Source organism: Eulemur rufifrons, chromosome 9 (assembly GCF_041146395.1).
Source record: "Eulemur rufifrons isolate Redbay chromosome 9, OSU_ERuf_1, whole genome shotgun sequence".
Taxonomy (NCBI): domain Eukaryota; kingdom Metazoa; phylum Chordata; class Mammalia; order Primates; family Lemuridae; genus Eulemur; species Eulemur rufifrons.
Window position 1 is genome coordinate 7,394,696 of NC_090991.1, and position 19,672 is coordinate 7,414,367.

Consider the following 19,672-nt stretch of genomic DNA (forward strand, 5'->3'; position numbering starts at 1 on the left):
GAGAGATACCGCTGAGCTTACAAGGAAACATCCCTGGGAGAATAAAGATTAGGAAGGCTGGGAGGTGACCAAACTTTTAGGATCTAGGGACTCATTTTAGGGAAGCAAACTGACTGATGCTAAAGGAGTTGGACTGTTGTTTAAAGGTATGGACTAGTGTCCCAAGTAGTTCTCACATTTTAATCTGCTAGAGAGCTTGAAATTCTGATTCCGAGGCCTTGGGTCAGGCCCTGGCATTGACAACCCAGTGACTGCGATGAGGTGCGCACACTTTGAGAAAGCTGCTTCAAATCACACTCCTCGGCCTAGTCCACTGTTTGATGTGCAGGATGTAATTTGGGAATGAAGGGAGGAACACAAACCACCCACAATGAAAAACATCCCGAGCTCTAAAAATGAAAAAACTGGGACTATATAAGTAACAGACTTAGGATTCTTCGGTCAAGGTTCAAAGAAGGCCATGCGCAGTAGCTCATGCCTGTTATCCCAGCACTTTGGGAGGCCGAGGCACGAGAATCACTTGAGGCCAAGAGTTCAAGACCACCCTGAGCAACCTAGCAAGAGTCCATATGTACAAAAAATTAAAAATGCTTTGAACCAAAAAGGTTCAAAGAAGCTTCTAACTCTGATCATTTCCTTGCTCTCTCCCCCAGGTAACTGCAGAAATGGTGCACACACGTGTGTGTGTGTGTGTGTGTGTGTATGTTTCAGAAATGATATGAACTGTGACCAGTTACTTGCCATGCATGGTGCCGTGTGGGACAAGTGTGCAGGTTACTGAGTGCACGTCCAACTGTGCAGTGTCCCAGTTCTCACCCGTGGTCCACATGCTCTGGTGAGCCGTGTGCCTTCCCCCCCAACATCGCAGCTCAAAAGGAGGGCAAAGAGCCTAAGCCCAGAGAGAGCATCTTGTCAGTAGCAAATGACCGAGAGGTTGCTCACTCCACACACACTCACAGAGTCTTGATCCGGGAGAGAAGGAAGGCAGGCACGAGAGACAGACACGAGAGACGCATGGGTGGATGGGTGGATGGATGATGGATGGATGATGGATGGATGGGTGGATGTTAGAGGAATAGAGTTATATGCACTGAAGGACATCTGCAGGGATATAAACCAAAAAATATAACAGTTTAACAGTATTTTTCCCCCTTTGGGGGAAGAGTCAAGATGGTGGGAAGATTTTGCTTCTGATATCTTATGTATCTGGAATGTTTGGATTTTTCTGGTAAGCATTTAGTACTTTTCTAAAAAGAAAAAAAAGCAGGGGTGTTTGCTTATGGAAATTGAGTGGCCCACATCCCTGGGAACCCACTCCTCCCATCTAAAGGGGCCGCTGGGTTCCCCCAGTGAAAGAAGGTCCTGTGTGTGTCTGTGGACCTGCCCCTTCCTTTCAGCCTTCTCCCTGCAGGCCCCAAGCCCTCCGTAGTCTGATCGGAGACAGAATGGAACAGTGCACGCCCACATCCCATGTATTTTGGGACAAGACCTCCAGACTACCTTTTCACGTCCTTATGAATAATGTCCAAATGGGAGCTCACTGACACAGGACTGTTTCTTCAAATTCTGCTCCAGAGACAGAAATATTATATAATTTTAGCCATTTGTCTTCTACCCCAGCAGCAGCTCACAGGTGCCATTAAAATTCCATTCCAGTTTTTGCTATGACAGCACCAAAGACCCATTTGTGACAGGGCGATGGGTTTTCAGTTTCTTTTTTCTACCATCAGCTCTTTTCCTAGAGAACGTATTGTGTGTTAGCAATACCAGGCAGGGTGAATATTCATCATCCTTCACCCTTGTGTAGTTCTTTGTAGCTTTCAGACACCACCGCGCTCGCTCATCAGCTCATTCAATTTGATCTTTGCATCAACCCTGGGAGTTGGGGATCAGGGAGCAGGAGGAGAAAGACACTCTTGGAGATTTTTACAGTTGAGAAAATTGAGGCCTAAGTGACTTGCTCACGGTCACATGGGTAATGCATCACAGAACTGTGTTAACTCGGTCAAGGCGCTTTGGTTGCAAGCAATTGACACCCATTTAGCTGAAGTAGGCAAGAAATAGCTCACCAAATCAAAGGCATCAGCCTAAGAAAGGACAAACGCCACAGTGGCTCTGCAGTCCCAGGGAGGAAGAAGCGTGGATGGTCCTTTCCCGGCATTTCCACCCTGCCTGGGGCTCCCTGGATTCCAGGCATGAGATTCAATTTTTTGTACTCCTGGGAAAGAAAGTCTGAATGGCCTAACTTGGGTCCGGGGAGGCTGGGCCTATTGACTATTCCCCAAAACAATGGGGAAGGGGTGATTTTGTAAAGAGATAGGGACCTGTTCATAGAAGAAGGGGGGAGAGGTGGAGACAAAATAGCAGAGCTCAGGATGCTGGAAAGGGCTGGTGCTCACTGCCTCCCTCCCTCTCTCCCTCCACTCCAGTCTGCTGGCCACGTGCTCTATCATGTCTGCATTCGTTTCATTTTTCCTTCTCCGCTGACAGACCTCCTGGGCTTACTCATTTACTCCAAAATGGCAGACTCAGCCCCCAAGTGCTTGCCCTGCATTGACTCAGAATCTCTGAGCCGCAATTCCAATTTTCCGGGACAGAGACCCTGGTTGTTCTAGCTTCCCTGGTCTAATTAGCGGGTGGGTTGTGTGGGCAAAGAAATCGTGGGGTGGAAGAGGAGGTTTACAAGATAGATGGGTGTACTTCTTCCAGAACTGAAAGATAAACGCCTCAGTGTTGCCTCATAGAAACTCAGAACTGAGTGTGTGTGTGTGTGTGTGTGTGGACAGACAGACACGAACACAGATATGAATGGAAATAGACATGTTCGTCACTGGCCTCGCCACTCCAACTGCACAAGGCCCACCAGTGCTACCTTCCCAGTTGATTCCCATAGCTACCTGGGTCAGCCTTGGAGTGTTTCAGCTCCCAGCTCTTAGAGAGGCATCTGTGTGCATCTCGTTAAGCTGAGGCCAGCCTCGGGAGAGGTCGTCCTGTGGGCAGTCCTAACCCTGACTCGCTGCCCCAGACGAGCAGGCAAGAGGACGGCCAGGCGGTGTGGGCATCGGGGCTGGGAGGCAGCGGGAGATGGTGCTAGGCATCTCCAGCCCCACCCTGCAGAAGGATGGAGCGCTTCTGGGGAAGACAGCCCTTTCTTAACCCTATGTTTCCTGCTGTGGGCAGGTCAAGGCCCTTCTGGAAGAAATACTGGAGCGGGTGACAGACGAGTTTAACATGCCAGAGCTGATGGCCAGAGTGGAGGAGCGCACCCCCTACGTCGTGGTTGCCTTGCAGGAGTGCGAGCGGATGAACGTCCTCACCAGAGAGATTCAGCTCTCACTGAGACAGCTGGACCTCGGCTTAAAGGTGACTGAGGTCTTGGGGGGACAGGGAAGGACATTGCCATAGGACACAGCTGGACCCCCATGGGGAAGGAGGAACATCAGGGGACCTGGGAACTGAGGGCAGTTGTCCTCCAGCGTCCTAACTGCCCAAAACGGTCTCACTGCCCAGAAACTACATCTGGCCATGAGGTTCTCTGAAAGAACCCAGGTATTGTACAATCTCTGCCATTTCAGCAAGGAAAGGGTCTGCTCTTTCTACCCCCCCATGACCTAAGTAAATTCACATCATTCACCATGAGACGGTGTAAGTGCCTTGCACAGAGCCTGTTATTGCTGTTACCTGGATGACGGAAATGGGAGGTCTGGCTGCTTTTAGGAGCTGAGGAAAGTGACTGCTGTCAGTTTGCACCGCTGTGTTTATTAGAAGAATCGTAGTCCCAGCAGAAGGAAAGTGAGAACCCGGTTTTGTAGCTGACAGCCAACGCTCAGACAAGCCCTGGAAGCCCAGGTGCGGAACACGCTGGTGCCCTTGTGTCTGGCTCTTGGGGTTACACAAGGGTCACGTAGGGATGGGGAAAACAATTGTGGGTTTTCTCACATGTAGTCACATAGAGACTATGAAACCGACTGCAAAACCTAGGTCAGTGAGGGTTTTTTGGTTTAATCTCTTAATTTCCTTTCTCCCCCGTCCCCACCCCAGTATGGGTGGGGGGAAATAAGAAGGAAAGAGAAGCAGGAAGGGGGCATTGAGGACTGACGGTGTTTGGAAATGTTTCCAAAATCCGTGCCAGCTTGTAATCAAATGAAGTACGAAATTCCACAGAGCAATCTCAAATGTCAACAAGGACCTTGCCTGTCCTGCGGTGCAGCCCCGGGACTGGAATGCGCAGGTACATGTCAGTAACTATCCCGCGTAGGTTTGCCGCGCTCTCGGCGTGGAATCCAAGCAACGCGGTGCAGCCTATTTACCCTTCGACTTCCAGTTCATTCGCTCATTTTTCTTCCGAGAGCCTTCGCGGCGGTTTTGCGTCATGCATCGCAGCGCGTGCCTGGGCAGAGATGGAGCGTGGGGGGACGGCGTTTCCCTTTCCTTTCCGTCCGGTGCAAGCAGTGCAGGCTGATGAGCTCCTCGGGCGAGCCTTGGCGCGGCATGCCGGAGGGTGCGGAGGAGACAGGAGGGGCAGCCTTCCTCTCCCGAAGGACAGTCTTGTGGGATCGTAATGCAGAGCGGAATTAATTAAGTGCCACATAGAAAGATGCCAGAGAAGAAAGGAGAAAAAAGTGCTATATGTGGAAGAAGGAAAGGCCCCCAGCAAAAGCGCATTGTGGGGGGCAGCCTGGAGGAAGGGTAGGATTGCAGCAGGTGACCACGGGAGAGAGGCTTCTAGAGGCGCAGAGCAGAGGAGCCCAAAGCCCATTCCAAGAGTTGACCTGCTTTGGCTGGAGCCAAAGATCCACCCAGGCAAGCCTCCAGGCAAGCAAGAATAATAGGGTGAACTTCCAACAGGTGATAGAACAATGACCCCGAAGCAGCTGGGACCTTTTTTTCTCCCTCCCTCTGTGAACTGGAGGACAGAGAGCAATCTCCATTCAAATCTGCTGTCATGTCAAAATTCAGTCTCATGAGGACAGTCCCCTCCCCCATGCTGGCCTGGTCATCGGACTCTCTGGAGGTTTGATCACAATTCATGTTCCCACCTCCACCCTCCTGTCCTACAGCCTCTGCAGATGGGGTCTGGAAATCCATAATTGTAACCAGCAGCCGAGTCCTTCTTGGGACGAGTCAAGCTTGTGAAGCACAGCACGAAGGCAAGTAGGTAGAATAACATGCTGGACAAACGTATTCATGGCCAAAGCAAAGTGCAAAGGAGGTGGCAGCAGAGTCCAGAGAAGGGGACATTTCGAAGGTGAGGAAAGGGATGAAGCTGAGCTGGCTGGAGATGGGGCAAGGAGAGGGGATGGCCAAAAGGGGCCCTTGGTCAGGAAGGGCTCACAGGTTGGTCCGGCCCATGAGCGAGGGACGGAGGCCCGCATCCGGCAGTGTCCACTCAAAGGAGCAGTGAGAACTTCAGCTCTAAGCTTCACCCCCGGAACGTGTGGGAAGCGCGCTTGGCTTTGCCGCCCAGCTAACCCAGCAGGGGCAGGGAGGAAAGAGGAAATTCTGCTGGAGGTTGTCAACGGAAAAGAACCCATACTCTATAAAATAATTTAAAGAGGTTCATTCTGAATTGAATATCTGCAGCCACAGCCCTGAGAGCCATGCCCATGAAGCCTTGAGCAAGTGGTCTCACAGCAGTTGGGTTACAGTTTGGGTTTTCTTATTTCAAAATATTAAGGGGGTACAAATGTTTTAGGTTACATGGGTCGCTTTTGTAATGCTTGAGTCCGAGCTATAGGTGTGCCCATTACCCAAATAGTGTTCATTGTACCCATTAGGTAGGTTTTTCCCTCTCCCCACCTAACCCCCCACCCCTGTTGATTTCCACTGAGTTTTACTTCCCGCTGTGCACATGTGTGCTCATCAGTTCCTCCCAATTTAATAGCGAGTACATGTGGTGTTTGTTTTTTCATGCTTGGTTTAGTTTTATCGTTTTCAGGGAGACAAGAATTGCATGTGAAGTCATAAATCAATACATGGGAGGCGTACTTTGGTTTGGCCTGAAAAGGCAGAACATCTAAAAGTGGGGCAGTACACGTTATAGGTGGGTTTAAAGATTCTTTGTTTGTATTTAGAGAAATGAAGCTTTGTCTAAAGCCTTGGAATGTTTTAAGTTAAGGACTAGGGTGATCTGTTAAGTAAATGGATGACCTGCAGGTGTGGTTTAAGCGCTGCCTTGCACAGCCTTAGGCCTGTTAACAAGTTAAAACGAAATCTCCAACAAGGGAGGGGGCGTGAGGAGCCCAGTCTGACTTCCCTTCCTTCTCATGGCAACTCAGCTTCAGGGTATTTCTGGGGCCCCCTTGTGGCCAAAAGGGGGGTCCATTCGGTTGGCCGGGGGGGCTTAAGATTTTGTCTTTGTTCACAAGGTTTTTCTTCTTTTATTTTAATTCCTTTCTTTCTTTAACAGTCACTTTAGAGTTCAGGGACTGTTTCAGGTTGAGCATAGGAAGACATGGGGCAACTCTTGTTATCCGACACATTGACCAAGCAAACCCAAATGCTCTGCCCAGGCTGGGCACCGAAGTTAGAAAATGCCTAGCTTTTTAAGTCAGTAAGTCACTACTCTTAGCATTAATGCTAAAGAAATCTTCGTTCACAGTAATTCATAATTGGCTGGATGGGAGGCCGTAATGTCTACCCAAAAGGTATTAGATGAACTGAGAGGCACAGCACCATAAGGCCCTGAGGACTATGGGAGCTCAGAGAACACAACAGTGGTAGGGGAGGGCAGTCACCTGGGGAAGGCCAGCTGGCCACAAACCTGTCCCCACAGAGAGGGGATTCCTGTGGGAATTCACCACAGTCATACATCTAGCTCTCAGCCTGACATGATGAAGAACCAGGTCCTCTGAGTATCCCAGAGCTGATGGGCAGAGTACTGACCCCCACTAACCAAACACACAAAAGCGTGATGTACAAAATCTCCAACAGCCAATTTACTCTTTTACAATAACAACTAGGTATAACTTTCAAAGGGACATATGCTGATAGCATATTTCCCAGAAAATTCTCTGCCTAGGTAGGAAAACCATATAAAAAACCAGATTCTTAGATTTGTACTGTCCAATACAGTAGCTCTAATGACAGGTGACTATTGAGCCTTGAAATGTGATTAGCCCAAATTGAGATGTGCTGTAAGTGTAAATTACACACCAGATTTCAAAGACATAAGACCCAAAAATGTAAAATATGCCATTAGTAATTTTATATTGGTTATACATTGAAATATTTGATATTTTAGAATATATTTATTTAGTTAAGTAAAATATAAAAATTATGTACACCATTTTTTTTTTTTTTTTTACTTTTTTAAATGTGGATACCAGAAAATTTTAAAGGACCCATGTAGCTCAAATTTGTGGTTTGCATTATATTTCATTTGAGCAGTGCATATCGTAGATGGAGTCATGCCCAGCTCAGACTCTGGGTGGGGCTGGGAACTATTTTTTATTACTGAAATGTTTAATGGCATCAAGCTTTTTTTCCTGTGCTTCAGTGACTTGATTTCCCCTCACGACTGACAAAATTTGTTTTTAAATATGTGAAGATTGTTAGGGTGGGAGCTCATGGCACAGGTGGAGAAAGAATTCTCAACACAAAAATCAGGGTAGAAAGAAGTGAGAAGTTCATTTTACTTTTCCCAAGAGAAAATGGGAGAAGGACACATCATGAAAGTGAAAGAAAAGGGTGCTGGATGGAGGACAAGTGGCTTGGGCTGTTCATTGGGCAGTTGTAAAGGGGTAAAGACATTCATTGCTGTAGACTGATTAGCAGGAGATAGTTGTGAGATGTCAGGGTGTTCGTTTTTCCCCTTCTTCTCTTGGAGACTGGCTTATCGATGCAGTCTGGTGACTGGTCGGGCAAACGTAGAGGAGGAGGATTTACACTTCCTTTCTGGCTGCTCAGCTCTTTTCAAATGCTGTAAAAACAATCTCCTGTTAATTTGCAAAGACAGAGAGTTAAGACCCATGTGATTAATCTTAAAGACCGTGAGTTAATGTCCCTGTGGTTAGTCTTAGAGACTTCGAGTTAGTTTATTTTTCTCTGTTAGTTTATTAGCAAGGCTGTCCTATCACAGATATTCAGACTGAAAGTCTGGCTTGCTCACTTGGGAATCTATTCTGGCTCTTTACTCTGATGCACCGCGTGGTGACTTAATAGTTCAGGTCTGGAAGGGGAACCACACTTTGGCCCTTTAATCACCCCCCATGGCCCATATGCCTTTGGCCATCTGGGACTTTATATCAGAATACCTCAGTGGACAGGCTGCCGTCAACCTAAGCCTGGAAGCCAGACTGGAAGGATTGGAGCCCTTATCGTACTTCCTTCCCATCTCTGCAACTCCTGTGTCTTGTACAAATGAAAGTTGGTTGCAAAGAACGTCTTCAGGGAAGAAAGAGTGGAGAGGAGCTGACCCTCAGGACAGGTACAGCATGGACCCCCCCCAAGAACGGAGTACCTGGGTGTCACCACCCTGTCCCCTGGTCCTCTGTGGACTGAACACTGGCTACCTGATTATGAGCCCAGAGCACCAGCTGCTCCAGATGCACCAGAGGCGCCCTTTCCAAATGGAGGCTCCTGGCCTGACCCTCGTAAGTCTGAGTGTTTATGTTTGAACTGGAGCCTATGCAATCTGAGCTTGTAACCGGCTCCCTGATTTAAAGAAATGAAGGCCTACAGGAAAAATGAGGTTTTTTTCTCTGTACTATACCAAAGAAGGATTATGAAAACATTGATTTATAGGGATGAATAATATGGTTCAGGTCACAGCCAGAGAACACTCATATCCGTGAAAAGGTGCCACCCGGCCTGTCGTTCTCCCAGTTTCCCCTGCAGTGCTGGCACCAAGGAAGCACATCACGGGACCCTGGAGTGCAGCATTTTCTTAAGAGTGTTACTGGCTCCATGAACACCTATATGTTTTCACAATCCTCTCACTTAACTACTTGACTCTTTGAGTTGTATCTCAGAAATGATGGCCTCAAACTCCTGGCCTCAAGAGATCCTCCAGCCTTGGCCTCCCAAAGTGCTGGGATTACAGGTGTGAGACACCACACCAGGCCTGAAATGACGGATTTTCTAGAAGACAAAGGAGATTCTGAAGGTCCCAAGGCAGACTTCCTGATGCCAAGATTCACCATCCCGCACAACTTGCCCCAAAGCAATGCCCTTGTGAGATACACTATGACCTGTCCCAAGGCATATGGCCCCTCCTTTAAAAGCTCATGACATCCCTTAGTCAGGGAGACAGATTTGAGGCAGTTTCTCCTGTTCTCCGGACAAGATGTCTATCATATTAAAAATTCCTTCTTCCTTGGCAGTCCTCATTGTCTTAATGACTGGATCTTCGTGCAGTGAGTAACTGGACCTAGACTGAAACCCCTTTGCAGTTTCAACAAGAGGGGTCCAGTGTTTTCTTTTAAGTTTTCTTTTTGTTGACTCCTGACCTGTGAGCAAGTAAGTACAAATATTAATTGGTGTTACATGGGACCCAGGCTGGAGGGGTTTAAGAAACTCAGGCTTGAATGAACACAAGCAGTTTCTTTACTTCAGCGTATCTGGGATGTCTAAGAAGGGCCCACATGCCCAGAGTTGGCCACGGAATCTTCCTGTCCACCCCACCTGCCGCCAGTCTGACAACATCTTAGGAAACTAATGTTTTTCTGAACACCTTTCAGAAAATGTTGGCCTGGGGTTTGCAGATATATCCGTCTCCTCCTAAGAAGGGGACGCAGGTTCACTTAGTGAATTGGGGCTGGAGTTCTCACTGGTTTCGTCTCAGCTCACCCTCTGCAGGAGTCCTTTCTACTTCTACTCGAGGTCTTGGAATACCTGGGTTCAGAAACCCACCTACAAGGTGGATGATTTCTTCTTTTCCTAAATTGTTCCTGTTTCACCGTCAAACTGGAAAAACCTGAGAGATAGGACATGCTTTAAGGTTCCATCACTTGCCCAATTAGCAAGTGCAAAATCATTGTCAGAATAAATTATAATCTTATAAGCAGATGTGAGAAATTTTTTTTAAAAGCCAAGTTACACATTTTATGTTCCTCTGCTATCAAAATGATTTTAGTTTCTGAAGGGTGTTAAAAATTCAGTATTGCATATTTTTTAAAGTTTTTATTAGACGTTATTTTTTTACAGCAGTTTGAGGTTCACAGCAAAACTGAGCAGAAGATACAGAGATTTCCCATATACCCCCCCTGCTCCCACACAAAAGCTACCTCCCCCCCCATTATTGACATCCCCCATCAGAGTGGTCCATTTATTACAACTGACACAGCATTATCACCCAGAGTCCGTGGTTTGCATAAGGGTTGTATTTTCTAAAGGTTTGAACAAAAGAATTATGACATGTATCCACCATTGTAGTATCATACAGAGTGGTTTCACTGCCCTGAAAATCCTCTATTGCATATATCTGAATCTTTTCTTAAGAACATCATTTCTTCTTATAACAGAACTTGGAGAGTAGCTTAAACGGCTTCACTGGTTTCAGAAACAGCACATCTGTGGGTGAGGCGTGGTAACACACAGTAAGCTGTTGACTTAGCCCAGGGAGATAACCAGGAACAAAGGATACTCTGTGCCAGCAGACAGACAGCAGCTGGCAGAGCCCAGAGTTCCATCTGAGCTCATTTGTGTCTGTCTCACTCTGGCCAGGTCCTCCGAGTACGCGCCGAAGGACCAGGACACTTTCACCACACTTGGTCCAGCACTGCCCGCAGCCTACGATCTGACACGTTATGGGTTCTGATGGCTCATGTTATGGGACAACTCTAGGATAGAGGCCTTTATTGCCCCATCTACTCACGTGACAGATGACGTTCACAAGTACAATATACTTATATAGATGCTCCAAATTTAATAAAACCCAAACAATTTTGTAGAGAAGCAAATTTAATAAAGGTATTTATTTTGCTGTATAGTATGCAAAGGTATTTTATAACCATGGAAGCAAATTAGCCAATGAAAACTTCTTAAAATTTTTAAAGGGAAAAACAAATACGGTATGGCCTATATCTTTTTTTTTTAAGTCTATTGGACTTTGTTTTTTGTAACGAGTCGTGACTTCTCTACGTATCTTCTTAACTGCAGATTAGCAAGCAGGTAGCACTATCATACGCACATAAACTGTTTTATTAAAACTGTCATAGGTAGGCTTTTTAACATAGCCCTGGCAAAAACATACAAACTACAGTTTACATCACCAAACAGAAAGCTTAGCCTTTCTGCCTAAAGTAAGTGTTGTCCTCTAGAGCTTTCTGTGATGACATTGACCTCCCATATCTGTACTAGTAAGTTCACATGTGGCTATTGAGCACATGAAACGTAGCTAATATGACTAAGGAACTAGATTTTTAATTTTATAATTTTAATTCACTTGCATTTAAATGGCCACGTGTGGCCAGTGGCTATCATATGAGACGCTGTCGGCCTATAGCATCTGAACTTGGGTATTGCAGTGGACGACCAAGAACGATGGGAGAGCACTTGCCTCGCAGATGTGTTTGCTAAAGAGATTACCAGCTAGTTTTCCCACAAAGAACAGTACCTCGTCCTTCCCACCCCCAAAGGTGAATTCCAGCCCCTGTAGATCTTAAAAGCCAATTTTTTCAGTTGATTGCAATTACTTTTCCCTCTGACCTCTCTCCAGATTCTCTTCTCCAGGGCTGGCTGAGTCGGCTCAGGCTGCTATAACAAAATACCATAGAGTGTGTGGCTTAAACAACAGACTTTTATTTCTCACAGTTCTGGAGGTCCAAGAACAAGTGCTGGCAGATTCAGTTTCCGGTGAGGGCTGTTTTCTGGGCTTTGGAGACAGCTGCCTTCTTTCTGTGTCCACAAAAAGAAGAGGGAAAGAGAGCAAGTGATGGGAGAGGGAGACATTCTGAGATTTCTTCCTCTCCTATCAGATCAGGGCTCCACCCTTGTGACCTCATTGAACCTTAATCACCTCTTTAAAGGACCCATCTCCAATGCAGCCACATGGGAGGGGGGTGGGTAGGGCGTCAACATAGGAATTAGGCAGGGACACAGCTCAGTCCATAGCAGGGGTCTTTCCAACCTGTCAACCCTGGAGGCTGCAGCTGCCTCCCATGGAGAAGTTGCTGTCGCAGCCTGACGTACTGTTGGGGCCGCCTGGACCCGGCTCAGTGGTTCCGTGGGCCACCAACCCCACCCCTCTGTGGTGCTTAGGCCTCACGGGCGCCCATGCAGGACATCAGCACTTCACCTTGCTTTTGGTCCTCTGTCACTCTCATTCTCCTGCTTGGGAGTCTCCTTCATGAATGGAAGGAGTGAAGTGGCATCAAAGCCAGGCATGGGGATTATTCTGTTCTGTTCTGTTCTTGGGCATAAGCCACCATGTTTGTTAGAAAAGAAGTGCTGAGAACCACTGATGGGGGCTCCTCCTGCCTCCCTGGAGGGCGCTGTGCTTCAGCCACGGCCGTCTCTGGTGCTGCGCAGCCCCGGGCTGTCTGGGCACACATCTGCAGTAGCCATCCCCGGCCTCTTCCCCCCGTGAAGGCTCTGTCCTTCCTAAAAACCCACCTGTGAACATACCTTATGAATAAGCTCTCCCGCGACTAATTCCACTTGACTGTGGTTACCCTACTCTTCTGCACCGACTCGTAGACCCAGCACTGCTCCTGGGTGAATATGCACTCATGCCCGCACGGCTGTGGTCAGCACTCACGTCTTTCCCACACATACAAACTCTGCTTCCTCAGCTAAACTGTAAACTCTCAAATGAGGACTCTTCTCTAAATGCTGTACATTTCTACTAGTATAGCTCTCTGTTTGCTGTGGTGTGGGTCTAAGCAGAGAGAGAGGTCAACTACATCCTCAGTATATGTCTTTCTGTTTAATTTGTTTGCTCACCACTACAGATACTGTGTAGCCTGTGAAGTTAAGGGGCTTGACTTTTTAAATCAGGGATTTGGAAAATCACACACACATACACTAATCAGTCCATTAAAAATTAGTGGCGTGGATTAGTCATGGTGTGTTTAGGTTTTTGAATAATTCCTTTTACACATTTAGAGGTTTTTTTTTTTTTCCCTAAACAGAGAAAGGTACTGATTTAAAAAGCAAATTTTACAACTGTGATAGTAATCTCTGAAAAGTATTAATAAGGTGGTACTTAAAAGTGACTCCTGGTTTTCTGCTTATGGCCGACAAACCGGATTTACCTTTCCACCTTAAATAATTAGAAAAGCAGACAAAACATGAAAAACATCAGTTTTAAGGAAACAAGAAACGAGAGCCCTTCACCTCACAAGCTTGCTAGATGGAGACAGAGTTCCCGGGCCACAGCTCGGGGAGCAGGAACCCAAAGAGCCCCACAGTCTTGTTGAAATGAGGCGACACAGACCAGAGTTGACAGACCATCCAGGATGGCCTCTTCATCTTAAACTCCTTCACTCTCATCTGGAAACTCCCTTTTGCCATGTGAGGTAACACGGTCCCAGGTTCCAGGGATTGGGATGCAGACATCTATGGGGGAGGCTATTATTCTGCCTACCACGCATCCCATGGAATACTACTCAGTAATGAAAAGGAATAAACTATTGACATACGCAAAAACCTGGATGAATTTCCAAATAATTGATCTGAACAAAAAAGCCAATCCCAAAAGCTTATATATTTTATGATTCCATTTATATAACATCCCTGAAATGACAAATTAATAGAAATGGAGAATAGATTAGTGGTTGCTCAGGGTTAAGGAAGGGGTGGGGACAGGATGGAAGTGCGTGTGGCTATAAAAGGGCAACATGGAATCCTTGTGGTGATGGAAATGTTTTGTATCTTGACTATGTCGATGTGAATATCTTGATTGTGATATTGTACTGTGGTTTTACAAGATGTTACCATTAGGGGAAACTGGGTAAAGGGTACGCAGGATCTGTCTCTATTATATCTTAAAACTACGTGTGCATCTATGATTATCTCAAAATTAAAAATTTAGCTGGGTGTGGTTGCACATGTCTGAAATCCCAGCTTCTTAGGAGGCGGAGATGACAGGGTCACTTGAGCCCAGGAGTTTGAGACCAGCCTGGGCAACATAGTGAGACCCCATCTCAAAAAAATAAGTTTGATTTAATTTTTTAAAGCACCATAAAAAAACCTGCACACAGATATTTAGAGCAGTTTTATTCATAACCACCAAAACTTTGAAGCAACCAAGATGTCCTTCAGTAGGTAAACGGATAAACAAAATTGAGTACATCCATACAATGGAATTTTATTAGGTGCTAAAAAAAATGAGCTATCAGGTTGTGAAAAGATATGGAGGAAACTTAAATACATATTACCAAATGAAAGATGTCAATCTAAAAAGGCTACATACTGTATTATTGCAACTATATGACATCCTATAAAAGGCAAAACTATGGAGACAGTAAAATAAATAAATAAATGTTTGCCAGAGATTAAGGGGGAAGAAAAGATGAGTAAGGTGGAGCCCAGAGAATTTTTAGGATACTGAAGCAATAATGATGGATATGACAGTTTAATGTTGGATACATGTCATTATACTGTAATGATACCATATGATACTATATTTACATGATACTATAATGGTGGATACATGTCATTATAAATTTGCCCAAACCCCATAGAATGTCCAACACAGAGAGCAAACCCTGATGTAAACTATGAACTCTGGGTGATAATGACATGATTGTAGGTCCATCACTCGTAACAAATGCACCACTCTGGTGGGGGATGTTGATATTAGCAAAGACTGCATGTGTGGAGGCAGAAGGTATATGGGAAATCTCTGTACCTTCTGCTCAATTTGCTGTGAAACTAAAACTGTCCTAAAAAATAATCTATTTAACAACAATAACAACAAAAAAAAAGCAGAGAGAAAACTTCCCAACAAATTTTATGAAGACAGAATTAACTTGATACCCAAGTCAAAGACATTATGAGAAAAGAAAACGACAGATCAGCTTTCTTCATAAACACAAATGCAAAAATCTTTACCAAATGTTGACAAAATCAAATCACACGCTATAAGAAAAAGATAATATACCATGGGCAAATAGGTTTATCCCAGGAATACAAGACTGGTTTTAACATTCAAAAATCAATCAATAGGCCAGGCGTGATAGCTCATGCCTGTGATCCCAGCACTTTGAGAGGCTGAGGCAGGAGGATCACTTGAGGTCAGGAGTTCAAGACCAGCCTGAGCAACATAGTGAGACCCCATCTCTACAAAAACAAATTTTTTAATTAGGCAGGTGTGGTGGCACATGCCTGTAGTCCCAGCTATTTGGGAGGCTGAGGCAAGAGGATCATTTGAGCCCAGGAGTTCAAGGTTACAGTGAGGTATGATGGGGCCACGCTCTCCAGCCTGGGCAACAGAGCGAGACCCCGTCTCTCTTTAAAAAAAAAAAAAAAGAGAGAGAGAGAAAAGAAAAAAAACAATGAGTTCATCATATTAAGAAAATCACATTATCATCTTCATAAATGCAGAAAAGGCATTTGATAAAATTTAACACCAAATCTTGATCTTAAAATATCAGAAAAACAGAAATAAAAGGGAATTTCCTCAACTTAAAGGACATCTAAGAAAAACTTATTTAATGGTAAAGACTGAATGCTTTCTCTCTAAGTTTGAGAACAAGGCAAAGATGTCCACTCTCATCACTTTTATTCCTCATTGTAATGAAGGACCCAGATAGCGCACTAAGGCAAGAAATAGTTACACAGATGGGGTCTCATAGAACAAAGGGTATGAACTTCTTTGATCATTTATTTTGCCTTTGCACTAAATTTGTTCTTTATACTCAATATTACTTTATTAAATAATCAGCTATTTTCTGGGAAATGAATTATCACATAAGTCATAGATTGCACATAATAATGAATCATCACATAAATGCAGACAGGGGATCATACAGAAGCTTGATTTGGGCTGAGATATACAAGTAGTATATTATTTCTTCCTTTTAAAAGCCTGTGTACACTAAAGCAGAGATTCCACACCAAGGGAACAATTTTTTTCTATTTTAACCTAATAATGGTATTTATTTTCCTGAAGCAGATCCTTAAGGAAATTTACCAGAAGAAATTCATTCACCTAAATTGGGTGTGGTTGAAAGTGATAAACTGTGGTGGCAGATACAGGGCACGTGGAGCACCGTGGAGCCTGGGTGTGGCCTCGGATTCCTTCACAACACACTGCTCTGGTCTGTCACCGCAACACGTCTGAGTGGACACACTGGATACAATTATAGGAAATCATTATAATGCCCCGTAACAAAGCGCTTTTACTCGAGGGGGAAAAAATCTGTGATTCAGGCTGTACTCATTCAGCCTGGCATATCTGGCACTGGTTAGGGATGTCTGTCTGTTCTTTAAAATATTAAGGTACTAATATCTTAAAGTAGTCCAGCCACCAGACACTGCAGCATAGAAAGTGAATCTGAGTGTCACAGCTCTTTTAGAATTTGTCTAGCAGGTTTTCCTATCCTCACCATAAGACCCAAATTAGGAAAAAAATTAAAAAAGAGTAAAAAAAGAAAAAAGGAAAGTGTATCTGTGATAACTGCACCCGATATGGGAAGTTCATAAAGAAGTTATTAGTGTAGTCTATTTCTTATAAATCAGGAGTTTATGGCTACCACTCTGGACACTGCAATATGCTCATCTTGAAGTAAGTACGCTGAACTCTTTCTAACAGTTTCGAAAGTTAAGAGAAAGAATTGGACCTAGCACTCCACGATGCCAGTCTCCCGTCCCACAGGCAAGGTGACTTCGGGTCCAGTGCGGGAGGAGACTTGTCTCATGTTTTAGCCGTCTGTCGTCAGTGAGAGAGCCAAACCCTGTCGGGCACACTAACCCCGGTTGCAGAAACCATTACAACAGAAATGGGGTCTTCAAGAAATTGCCACAGATTTTTGTCAGAGCCAAAGTTACAGAGTTTAATTTAAAGATAGTTTCCAGTGTAAACCTTTCTTTATAAATTCCATCTAGCAGTTGAAAGAGGATCCCTTAAAGTTGACTATGTATCTAATAGCTTGATTTCTGGAGGAAATCCTTGATTTGGGGGAATGTAGATCTTTGCTTCTTGGGTTTCTAAGCTGCACACGTGAGAATGGTGGAACTCAAACTTCAGGGTAGGGTCGTGCAGCATGGAACGCACAGGTGGTTTAAGGTTCGCACTGGGAAGTAATTGTGTTTTTTGAAGCCGTGTCAGTAGACAGACAAGACTGGCATCACCAGAGCAGGGAGGGTTTTCAAGGACCAGCCTCTGTGAGATAAACCTTGCAAAGCAAGTACTAGACAGAAACAGTCATTGTGTCACCCACCCCTGGAGTCATCTCCCGTCTGCCTGGCTGCCAGGAGCCAGAGGTCTCTGAGGCCGGTTGTTTCCAGGGACACTCCACCCCCACGCCCTCACTGTCTCCCCTCTCTTTGTCTTCAGGGGGAGCTGACCATGACCAGTGACATGGAGAACTTACAGAACGCCCTGTACTTAGATACGGTGCCAGAGCCCTGGGCCAGGCGAGCCTACCCTTCCACGGCAGGCCTGGCAGCCTGGTTTCTGGATCTCCTCAACCGAATCAAGGAGCTGGAGGCTTGGACGGGGGACTTTGCAATGCCCTCCACTGTGTGGCTCACAGGCTTCTTCAACCCCCAGTCCTTCCTGACTGCCATCATGCAGTCCATGGCCCGCAAGAACCAGTGGCCACTGGACCAGATGGCCCTGCAATGTGACGTGACAAAGAAGAACAGAGAAGAGTTCAGGAGTCCTCCTCGGGAAGGGGCCTACGTCCACGGCCTCTTCATGGAAGGTGCCCGCTGGGACACACAGGTAAAGCCTGGGATGAGCCAAAGGGCTCCTCTAGTACACAATCCACATGCACATACACACTGCCCCCGTAAAGTGTGATTGCTAAAGGGGTGCCCCTGCATCTTTTTACCTAGATAACCTTTCTTTCCTTGAGGCCATCAAGCCATTTCTACCCAGCCAGGGGTGGTGCAAAGCACACGGGCTTTGCAGAGGGAGCAGCCTGGAGAGGTTAACTGTGGGCTCTGGAACCAGACTGGCTGGATCTGAACCAGAAACTGTGTCTGTGACCTTGGAAAAACTTTCACGTCTCCATCTCAACTGCCATATGGAGAACAGATTCATTGTGAAAATTCAATGAGTTAATATGTAAGACACTTGAACAGTGCCGGGCACATAGTGCTCAAAAGGTGTTGGAGTCAGCTGTCCTTGCTGCTTTATGTCTTGGGGTGTCAAGTCACCTCCCTGGTCTGCTTTCCTCATTCATGAGCTCTCAAAAGGCAGGAATCCCTTTTGACTTTCATGTTGTTCTATGTCAGCAAAGAGGAGCAAGTAGCTGTCATTTAAAGTGACATTTTGAAAGGATTCCTCACTGAGGGCTAATAAAAACTAGAGTCACCACAAAGACTGAGAAGATGTTTTGTCATGGATGAGAAACTGGCAAGCAAGCACAGAGCGCTGGGATAAATGAAATAAACAAGGATGGATAACTCTAAAGCAAGTTTGTGCTTGTTATACACATGATCTGGAAAGAGTGCCGAGTCAAATATACCACTTGGCAGGTGACGCTAACCCATTCCTAGCAGTCAGTCAACACTAAGCTAATGGAGTGAAACTGTGGGAAGATCTGGAAGATCCCAGGGGGCAATGTGAATATGCACATAGAGATGTACTGGATTCAATAGTACCCCCCAAAATTCATGTCCACCCAGAACTTCAGAATCAAACTTTATTTAGAAATAGGGTCTTTGCAGATGTAATTAGTTAAGATAAGGTCATACTGGATTAGCATGGACCCTAAACCCAATGACTAGTGCCCTTATAAGAAGGCCACGTGGAGACCAGAAGAGAACGCCCGCCCATAAAGGTGGAGGCAGAGATAGGAGTGATGCGTCTACAAGCCGAGGAAGGCCAAGGATTGCCAGCAACCACCAGAAGCTAGGAGAGGCCTGGGTTGGTTTCTGCCTCAGAGCTTCCAGAAGAACCAACTCTGCCCACACCTTGACTTAGGACTTCCAGCCTCCAGAACTGTGACAGAATAAATTCCTGTGGTTTTCAGCCACCACATTTGTGGCAATTTGTCACACCAGCCTTAGGAAACCAATCCAAGAGCCAACAAGGACAGTAAAGTGGGACAGTGTTCAGACAGCCTGAATCTTGAGAAGGAAGTTGACTTCCCTCTTTCCACCTGAACATTTGCACAAGATTCTGTCACTGGAGATCACACATAGACCGTGTCAGCTGTAGGGTGGGCTAGGCCAAGCCACAGCCAGAATCCAAAAAAAAAAAACCACCAAAATGAGAGAAGTACAAAAAGGAAAGCAGGAGAAAAGCTCAGAGGAAGGACAATGGCACTGTGGGGGAAATAAAAGGATATCTATTCCAATCATCAGCCCCCACCTTTCATATCTGATTGTAAATAATAAAAGCTTTCCAAAAATCACTACCTGTTCACCAGGAGCTCTTGTTCTTAAAAGTTCTATCCCAAAACAATGTCAGCAAAAATGGAAGAAGCAGGACCTCCAAAAACCCCCTCCTCCATAAAACAATGAGAATACTGGCAAAAAAAAAAAAGTCAGAATCAACATTTTTAGAACTCTGGATATTAAACCAAAGGCTTCCAGCAATCCAAGCAAGTGTTTA

General features: G+C 45.5%; 1 protein-coding gene and 1 non-coding gene across 2 annotated transcripts in view; both read left to right on the forward strand.

Moving 5' to 3' along the window:
- The window catches only part of DNAH9 (dynein axonemal heavy chain 9), a 306,203-nt gene that overhangs the window by 282,848 nt on the left and 3,683 nt on the right, over nt 1–19,672 (forward strand). Inside the window, exons 67-68 of the mRNA XM_069483261.1 lie at nt 3,181–3,363; nt 17,444–17,833. Of these exons, the coding sequence (XP_069339362.1) occupies nt 3,181–3,363; nt 17,444–17,833 (573 nt within the window). The remainder of the gene's footprint in view (nt 1–3,180; nt 3,364–17,443; nt 17,834–19,672) is intronic.
- LOC138392749 (U7 small nuclear RNA) lies at nt 16,444–16,505 on the forward strand. Its single transcript, XR_011235027.1, has one exon. It is a non-coding gene; the product is annotated as a U7 small nuclear RNA (small nuclear RNA).